A 9362-nucleotide genomic window follows, 5' to 3' on the forward strand; every position below is an offset into this window, starting at 1 on the left:
ATTTTTTTTGGACTTTAAATGCATTTATAAGATAAAAACAAAGAAAACCCTCCTCTAAATTACCTCATTTTTCTTGTTTTTACGTTTATGCTTTCTTAATAGGTTCAAGAACCGCCATAGGGTTTGAAGAGGCTCTCTGTGTAGAAACCTCAGATCAGTTGGGGAGAAAACATTTGTTAGCGGTGGGCTTGAAACTGTTACAAATTGTATCAAAGTCAGATATACAGTTGTGCCAACTAAGACATTGGTCCTTAAGCCAGTGAACTATGAGATTCTACATGGAGATTGGAGAGAGAAATGAAACATTTTTTGCAATGGTGTGGAAACTCTCTCCAGTGGAACTGTTTTAAACTTTGAGGGAATACCGAGCAAGGAAGCACCATCAGAACAATATTCGTAGCCGTTTGTAAATTTTCTTTCTTTATTTTATTTTATTTTTGCTTATTTAAACAAAATTTGAAAATTGGCTTATGTTTGAAAAGTTTTAAAAAAAGAAACAAAACAAATGAAAAGTTGTTGGATTTAAGAATATCTATGTTTGGTTTTTGAGTAACATTGAGTTGGAAAGTTTAGATTTGAAATTATGGCTTCTAAAATGGGTTTTAGCTGGAAATTATGTTTTTTTTAAGCCAATTTTAAGGTTTGAAATCAATACATTTATGTTCTTGACAAAAAAAAAAAAAAACAATTTTTATTTTATTTTGTGAAAAAAAACCCATTTTTCAATCTTATGATGATTTTCTTTTTCTTTATTTATTTATTATTATTATTATTTTTTATTTTGGTGTTTATAAAGTCAAATTGGTAATCATTTTGCTTCTTAAAGAAAATAATTAAAATTGGATTTCTTTCTTTTTTTGCCATCTCTATTTTTTAAAATTAATTAAAAGTTTGAATTTAATAATTAAAAAAAAAAAATTGACGTCAAACTCGTAACCAACCTTAGAAGGAAAGACGATATTGAAGAGTTCATACTTAATCTCGATGTGATTTCGTTCTATAAATGTAATCGTTCATGTAATTTAGTGTGATGATGTAATTTTACGAAATTAATAATGTTAATATTGTCGTATTGGAGCTTACCAAATTTGGTTGGATGTCCTATTGTAAACCTGTCTATTTGACCATGGTTAGTTAACTATGGTCGAGGGTTTAGTTTAATTTGCTAATCACTCCTCCTTTTATAATATAGTTTTTTAAACAAAAATAATAATAATATAAGGTTCTAATAATATAATTTATAATAAAAATTAACTTTTTAATATTACAACATAGTCTTCCCAATTTTTTTTTTAATAATTAATAATATTTATAAGAAATTTCAGACATTTCTTCTTAGCAAAAATAAAGTATAAAAAAATTAAATAAAATGATGGATAATTTATAGAAAATCATGAAAATGTAACGGGTGAAAATGGAGAATACAATCCCGCTCCTGCCCCGTTCTCTATTTAATCGGGATTCCCTACTCCATTTGAAGCAGGTTCGAGTAAATGATCTTTAATTTTAATTAATTTATTGACTAAAATGTCTTAACCGAAGAAGAATATGCTATCAAAATTAAAATGCCATTATTTAATTTTAATTTATTTATTCAAATATCATATTGAAAAAAAAAAAACAGTAATTAAAATAAAATAGTAAATATCTTAAATTCGAGTTATCTAATTTGTTCGTAAACTTTTAAAAAAATAAAAATTAGAAATTAATTAAAATTATTTAATTTATTTAAAAAAAGTAGACTGGATCAGGAGCAGTTGGATATCTCTAGATGTGATATTGTTCACTTTGATCTTAAAACCCTCGTACCAATGAAGATGATTTCATAAAAAATGTCTCATACAAATGAAAATAATTGTTCTTACTCATATATATATATATATACTATGAATTCGGGTGTTAAAAAAAAAAAAGTAGGATCCAACACGAGCAATGGTTTCAAAGTCTCCATAAGCAAATCACTTGAAAAGTTTTAACCGTTGACGACTCGCCTTTGACCTTGCTTCGAGAAGCTTGGCGTGCAGCGTGTTCTCCTTAAGTCTGGGAGGCAGTTTCGACGACAACGACTGTGTCGTGTTGATCTCTGGAGCTGCCATTGTCCATTGTCTCACTGGACTTGCTTGATTCCTCCAACCTGAGTTGCTGCAGGAGGCCTCACCATAACCATCTTCAGGATGCACATTGGAGCCGTGGATTGAGTGGTGATTGTTTCGTTTCTCGTTGCTTCCACCATCGACGTCTTGGCAGCTCGGTAACGCTTCGCCTTTTACTTGTTCCTTCTTGTTTCCAATAGACCTTGCCCATGACACCTGTTCTTCAAACCTTACTTGCAAGCTGGACGGAGTTCGGCTTTTCGACCTCTCATCAGACCCCAGTTTTCTTTGGATGTCGGTTTCGACAACATGATCTTCTGCGTTCTTGTTTTCGTGAGTCGTCGTATCGCTGTTATTTGGCTTGTTTAACTCGAAACAATGTGAATCAGTATCTTGAGAATCGTCATCGTCATCGTCCCCAGCTTGAGGCGCACTGGCAGCCTCATTCAATGGGACTGACTCAAGCGAGCTCCGACGGTCTCTTAACAATTGGTCATTCTTGCTATCATTGGCATCATTTCGTTTCGCTTCGAGAAAGCTTTCTATTTCGAGTTGTAATTTCTCCACGACAGACATCCCGACGTCGGTATCGTTGTGTTCTTGTTGCATCTGCGTCCTTTCATCGAGCCAAGCTTCCGAGATTTCGAGAACTAAACCATCACGGTCAGCTCTTCCCGAACATATCCGATCAGATTTCGGTTTTAAGCCATGCACCAGATTCTCATAATGTTTTATACCCTTGGCAAATTCATCACAGAGATCCTCTAATAGCATCCTAGACTTTCTTTCTCTTTCTATCTCGTTTAGAGCATTCACAAGAGAGGATTTCGTCTCGGAGAGATCTCGAGCGAACTTCCTATGTAGGCTCTCGGATCGTTTCCTTAACTTCCTCTCGTTTTCAAGTTCGTCTCTCACGGATTGAATTGCAGCCTTGATACGATCTTCTTCCTTGTTTTTTCTAGCTAGTTTGTCTTCTGTGATTTCCTTAATTAATTCATCCATCTCGTGCCGATCAGCTTGTCGTTGTCGAACCAGCTCTTTCATCTTGACACGACCATGGTCAAGCTCGGTTTTTAACGCTTTTATCAAAGCTATATTCGACGCATGTTGCTCTTCTAAACTCCAGATTCGGTTTAGTACTTTTAACAGTTCCGTGGACGTTTTAAGACTATAGTGTGATTCGCCCATTCTTCCCTTGAAGTCCAAAGAGCTAGTAGGAGTGATAGCAGGGTTATAAGGTGCCACCTGCAAGAAAAGAAGTTACCATGGGGAACCGAATGTAACAGGCTAAGCCCACCGCTAGCAGATATTGTCCACTTTAGCCCGTTACGTATTGTCGTTAGCCTCACGATTTTAAAACACGTCTATCAGGGAGAGGTTTCCACACCCTTATAAGAAATGTTTCGTTCCCCTCTCCAACCGATATGGGATCTCACAATCCACCCCCCAGCGTCCTCGCAGGCACACCACCCGGTGTCTAACTCTAATACCATTTGTAACAGCCCAAACCCACTACTAACAGAAATTGTCCGCTTTGACCCGTTACGTATCATCGTCAGCCTCACAGTTTGAAAACGCATCTAATAGGGAGAGGTTTCCACACCCTTATAAGGAATGTTTCGTTCCTTTTTCCAACCGATGTGGAATCTCATGATCCACCCCCTTCGAGACTCAGCGTCCTCGCTGGCACTCGTTCCCATCTCCAATCGATGTGGGATCTCACAATCCACCCCCCTTCAGGGCCAGCATCCTTGCTAGCCCATCGTTTGGTGTCTGGCTCTGATATCATTTGTAACAACCCAAGCCCACTATTAGCAGATATTGTCCTCTTCAGACTTTCCCTTCCGGACTTCCCTTCAAGGGATCTCATGATCCACCCCCCTCCAGGGCCAGCGATGTGGGATCTCATGATCTGCCCCCCTTCAAGGCTCAGCGTCCTTGCTGGCATTCGTTCCCTCCTCCAATCGATGTGGGATCTCACAATCCACCCCCCTTCAGGGCCAGCATCCTTGCTAGCACACCATCTGGTGTCTGGCTCTGATACCATTTGTAACAACCTAAGCCCACTGCCACCACCAGATATTGTCCTCTTCAGGCTTTTCCTTCCGGGCTTCCCCTCAAGGCTTTAAAACGCATCTACTAGGGAGAGGTTTCCACACCCTTATGAAGAATGCTTCGTCCCCCTCTCCAACTGATGTGGGATCTCACATTAGAGGTCAGACTGGAGAATCGAAAGAGGGTAGCTCAATGACGAGCCTGGTTCTTGAATGATGGTGGGTTGTTAGATCATCTGCATAAACGCGGTGCAATTCAAAGAGAACCGACCGTATCCATTACGATCAAAGCTAATATTAGCTCATTTCCATGGTTTTCACTCTATGCTACCCGTTTGAATAGAACAGTCGAACACGGATTCTTTAGACGAAAGATCAAAATCGAACGGGAACAAATACTGATTAGAGGAAAAGAGAAGAAATTGTACCTCCATGGAGCTTCCATAGCTTGGAGATACAGGCTGAAGAGCTTGANAAGGAGGAAAAGAGAAGAAATTGTACCTCCATGGAGCTTCCATAGCTTGGAGATACAGGCTGAAGAGCTTGATTATTCCTTTCAATTGATTGATGATGTTGCAATAATGATGCAGCAACATGCCTCCTTAAACTGCTTGCACTTGTTGGCTGCCATTGGAAGTTATGAACAATGAGAACACATAAGAAAAGAATAAATACAACATTTGATGAAGATCTTGAACAATAGTAAAAGAGGAAGCAGACATCGACGACGATGATTCAGATAAATCGGTGACTCGAACACCAAATGTGTAATAAAAACACGAGTTTACACTCTGCAACAAGCTAGTTTATGCAAAGAATAATTGAATCAACCATTTCACACAATTATTGTAACAGTCCAAGCTCACCGCTAATAGATATTATATGCTTTGGTCCGTTACGTATCGCTGTCAGCCTCACGGGTTTAAAATGCGTCCGCTAGGAAGAGGTTTCCACACCCTTATAAGGAATGATTTGTTCCCCTTTCCAACTGACGTGGGATCTCACAATCCACCCCCCTTGGGGGCCCAACGTCCTCGCTAGCACATCGCTTGGTGTCTGGCTATGATACCATTTGTAATAGTCCAAGCCCACCACTAATAGATATTATCCGTTTTGGCTTGTTACGTATCGCCGTCAGCCTCACGGCTTTAAAACGCGTATGCTAGGAAGAGGTTTCCACACCCTTATAAGAAATGCTTCGTTCCTCTCTCCAACCGATGTGGGATCTCACAATTCATCCCCCTTGGGTGCCCAACATCCTCATTGGCACACCGCCCGATGTCTTACTCTGATACCATTTGTAACAGCCCAAGGTCATCGCTAACTGAAATTATCCGCTTTGACCCGTTACGTATCGCCGTTAGCCTCACGATTTTAAAACGCATCNAGCCCAAGGTCATCGCTAACCGAAATTATCCGCTTTGACCCGTTACGTATCGCCGTTAGCCTAACGATTTTAAAACGCATCTACTAGGAAGAGGTTTCCACACCCTTATAAGGAATGCTTCGTTCTTCTCTTCAACCGATATGGGATCTCACAATCCATCTCCCTTGAGGGCCTAACGTCCTTGCTAGCACACCGCCCGGTGTCTGGCTTTGATAACATATATAACCGTCCAAGCCCACCGCTAACAGAAATTGTCCACTTTGACCCATTATATATCGCCCTCAACCTCACGGTTCTAAAACACGTCTACTAGGANTGGTGTCTGGCTTTGATAACATATATAACAGTCCAAGCCCACCGCTAACAGAAATTGTCCACTTTGACTCATTACATATCGCCCTCAACCTCACGGTTCTAAAACACGTCTACTAGGAAGAGGTTTCCACACTCTTGTAAGGAATGTTTCGTTCCTCTCCCAATTATGTACGATAATCTTCATCTTTCATAAGGAAACGTTTGAATNGATATGAGATCTCCCAATTATGTACGATAATCTTCATCTTTCATAAGGAAACGTTTGAATTCACACCCAAATTCCAAAAACAAAAACTATGTTATACGAACTACTTCTTTTAGCTTTCAAGTTTTGGCTTGTATCTTGAAAAGAACCTCTAGAAATAGATATCAAAACAATGAAACTCATGAGTCGAAGTAGTATTTCTAAGCTTAATTTTCAAAAACCAAATGATTTTCAATGTCTAAACCTCTAGAAATAGATATCAAANAAGTAGTATTTCTAAGCTTAATTCAAATGATTTTCAATGTCTAAACCTCTAGAAATAGATATCAAAACAATGGAACCTATAGGTAGAATAGATATCAATACCAATTTATATTTAAACCAACAAAATTAAGCACAGACCAGCTAGAAACAAACAGCTTGCCACAAACCAGATCTTTTCACTCAAAAAAGAAAGGGACATGAAAGGAAATCCTGTTGTAGCCAAATCTCAAGAAGGAACAGAGAAGGAACATCATAAAAGGGACCAAACCAATCATTACACAGTTCAGAACATTATCCACACAACTAGAGATAATCAGCTCAGTTTTAGACCAAAAATTGAAAGAAAACAGAACATCCAACCAAAGATCAGACCTGTTCAGGAGAGCTGGGGCAAGGATCACCAAGAAAATTGGAAAGGTCAAGGGCTTTGTCCTTATTAGAGTGATGATGATGATGGAAGTAGCGGCGGCGGATGAGCCTTGAATCAGCACCACCACCGCCATTAGAAACGCCATTATTGGAAGCTCTGTGCATTTTAGGAAGTGGAAGGTATTGATGAAACTCCCAAAGGGCCGCCGCTAGCCGTCTGGCAGAGATAGAAGAAGTAGAAAAACAAGTATAATGGTGAAAAGGGTTGTCTGTTCGGCTAATGATGGTCTGTTGAGGAAGAGCCGGAGGAGCCCAAATCCTCCATGAAAGCAATGGAGTGCAAGGTCCACATTTCGTCCCTTTTTGCCCCAATTTTTCCTCCTTTTCTGCCCCCACTTACCCCTTTTTCCATTTTGTTCAATAAATAAAACTCTCTCTCCTTCCCTTTTCTCTCTCATCCACCCCTTTTCTGACCCTATTTCTTTCTGGGGTTTAAGAATTCACGACAAAGCTTTGAGATTTCCAGGTGGGGTTCCCTTTTTTTGCTCCAATTTCTCTTCTTTTCTACCTGCCACCCTTCTACTCAACCTTGGGCTGTGATCCAATCCGAGTCATTTCCATGGTGCCCTATAAAGCCTGGCGCAAAAGGGTTTAGTATTACCTGTTCGGCATCTAGCTGGGGCCACCCGTGATGATTTAACCCCCCAAAGAAAACAAAAAAATGATTAAAACAAAAACCCTTCAATCGTGCTGGTTTTCGACTCCCTCCCAACAATTCTCCATTCGAACAAAGTACGTTATAGAGCCTCCCCTGAGTCCCCCCTTAATCAAGGTTCAACTCCCTCCCAACAATCTTCATTTCGAACAAAATACACTACACGGTCCCCCTGAATTCTATGGAACCCTCGAACAACCTCCCCTTAATCAAGGTTCAACTCTGTTTCTAGAGTTATCGAACAAACTACATTATTTATTTGACACTCAACTCTTTTTCTAGAGTCGACTATAGTGACTTCCCTGAAGCCTATGGAGCCCTCAAAAAACCTATTAGTAATCAAAGCTCCACTCCTTCCTCTTAGTAAACAACCTCTTGTCCACTTTAAGTAATAAACTTTCATGGTTTTGCTCTGGATTTTTTGAAAAAGCTTCATACATGAATGAAGATGTATTTCTTAATTATAAACGCATAATCATTCTCTAAATTAGTCAACGTATGACTTCCTCCCAACAATTTTCAACATAATGAGTCCAAGTTACGGTAGCTCCAACATAAAGGAGAATAGGGGTAGGGCCAAATATATCCATAATCTCTCGTGTTTTAGTTTACCAAGATTACATTTTTAAACAAAATGGTCGATAAATCTTAGACTCAATCTTCATAAATAACAACAAAAGGAATAAAAAGGTTAGCTACTGGAGTGGAACTACTGCACACTGTCGTTAGCTTTCTCGATTTCTCACTCTGACAAGAACAATGCCATAAACACACAGGTTTTTGGATTTGATTAATACTTAAAGACTAAAATTAAGATAAAGTTTTGATTTAATTAAGGAAATTAATGTTCATCTTTGATCAGGACCGTTGAATTTAATTCGCATTGAGATAGGTGAGTGGATCCATTATGTGTCATAAATGTCTTCAAACATTCTTGCAAATTAACTGCCAAACCACCCTTTTCTAGAACTGTCACAACAAACACAGATTAATGTTTTAAATTTTGTACCTAACTTCTCTTTTTTACCTTGCATAAAAGTAACTTTTGGTAGATAAAAATATTTACTTAAATTTAGTTTTATCCTAATTCACATGAAGTTCAGATATTCATCATATTCACAACGGTTCAAGTTATACACCGAGTGGTATGCCAGCAAAGACATTGGACTTCAAGGACGTAGATTGTGAGATCCCACATTAGTCGGAAAAAGAAACAAAGTATTCCTGATAAGGGTGTGGAAACCCCTCCCCAATAGACACGTTTTAAAAATTGTTAGGCCGAAAGGGAAAGTCCAAACAGGACAGGGTGAATCATTCCTTACAAATATGTGGAAATCTCTCCCTAGTAGATGCGTCTTAAAACCGTTAGGCTAACGGCGATACGTAACGGACCAAAGCGAACAATATTTGTTAGTAGTGGGATTGGATTGTTACAATTTGTGAGTGATTGTAAGGATTCGAATTTTTGTTTTATTTATTTTAGATTTTATGCTAAGATTTTATTTTTGCTGCCAAAACGAAAAAATATTATGCTGCATTTATTGTCGCTGGAAAAGGTATGATTTCTAGCAACGAAATTACTGCCTTAATGGAAAAGTCATAAAGACCTTTTATATTCCCATATACAACTCTCCTCCTTCCTTGGAAACAACTTTTGCTCTTCAAATGTTTAGGGTTTTTGAGGGTGTCTGAGAGTACGGAAAAATCGAGAGGGTTAGCCAGGAAAAACGTGTGAGGTGGTTCGCTGGATTTTCTTCGGTGAGTGGCCGGAGGGAGAAGCGACCGAGGCTATCGGTGTTCACTATCGTTGCGCGTCGGTCGGAATAGGCGAGGGGTGTCGTCGCATCGTTGGAATCGGGGTTGTGACGTCGTCGTTGGCAGCGCAGCAACGATTAGGGTTTTCGTGAGATTTCGGGTAAGGAAGACGAAGGAAAACGGGTCGGGTTCACGTTCGGCCTTT

General features: G+C 39.2%; 1 protein-coding gene across 2 annotated transcripts; it reads right to left on the reverse strand.

Annotated features, from left to right (window-relative positions):
* Window positions 1–1857: 1857 nt before the first annotated feature.
* On the reverse strand, window positions 1858–7269 carry LOC111808243 (uncharacterized protein At5g41620-like). Of its 2 annotated transcripts, XM_023694108.1 has the most exons (3): window positions 6691–7269; window positions 4649–4771; window positions 1859–3338 (listed from the first exon to the last, which is right to left on the reverse strand). In XM_023694108.1, exons 1-3 carry the CDS (start codon window positions 6850–6852, stop codon window positions 1959–1961), a joined length of 1665 nt encoding a protein of 554 aa, XP_023549876.1. In that variant the 5' UTR covers window positions 6853–7269; the 3' UTR covers window positions 1859–1958. The 2 variants fall into 2 exon arrangements, with proteins under 2 accessions (XP_023549877.1, XP_023549876.1); XM_023694109.1 differs by lacking the exons at window positions 4649–4771; window positions 6691–7269 and adding an exon at window positions 4576–4615 and having other exon boundaries at window positions 1858–3338.
* Window positions 7270–9362: the final 2093 nt, after the last annotated feature.

Source organism: Cucurbita pepo, chromosome LG13 (genome assembly GCF_002806865.2).
Source record: "Cucurbita pepo subsp. pepo cultivar mu-cu-16 chromosome LG13, ASM280686v2, whole genome shotgun sequence".
Lineage (NCBI taxonomy): Eukaryota > Viridiplantae > Streptophyta > Magnoliopsida > Cucurbitales > Cucurbitaceae > Cucurbita > Cucurbita pepo.

Coding starts and splice junctions, on each gene's coding strand:
- LOC111808243 (XM_023694108.1), bottom strand. CDS start 6,852: ATGCACAGAGCTTCCAATAATGGCGTTTCTAATGGCGGTGGTGGTGCT. Junction 4,772..6,690: donor GCCCCAGCTCTCCTGAACAG/GTCTGATCTTTG, acceptor TTCCAATGGCAG/CCAACAAGTGCAAGCAGTTT. Junction 3,339..4,648: donor GCTATGGAAGCTCCATGGAG/GTACAATTTCTT, acceptor CTTTTCTTGCAG/GTGGCACCTTATAACCCTGC.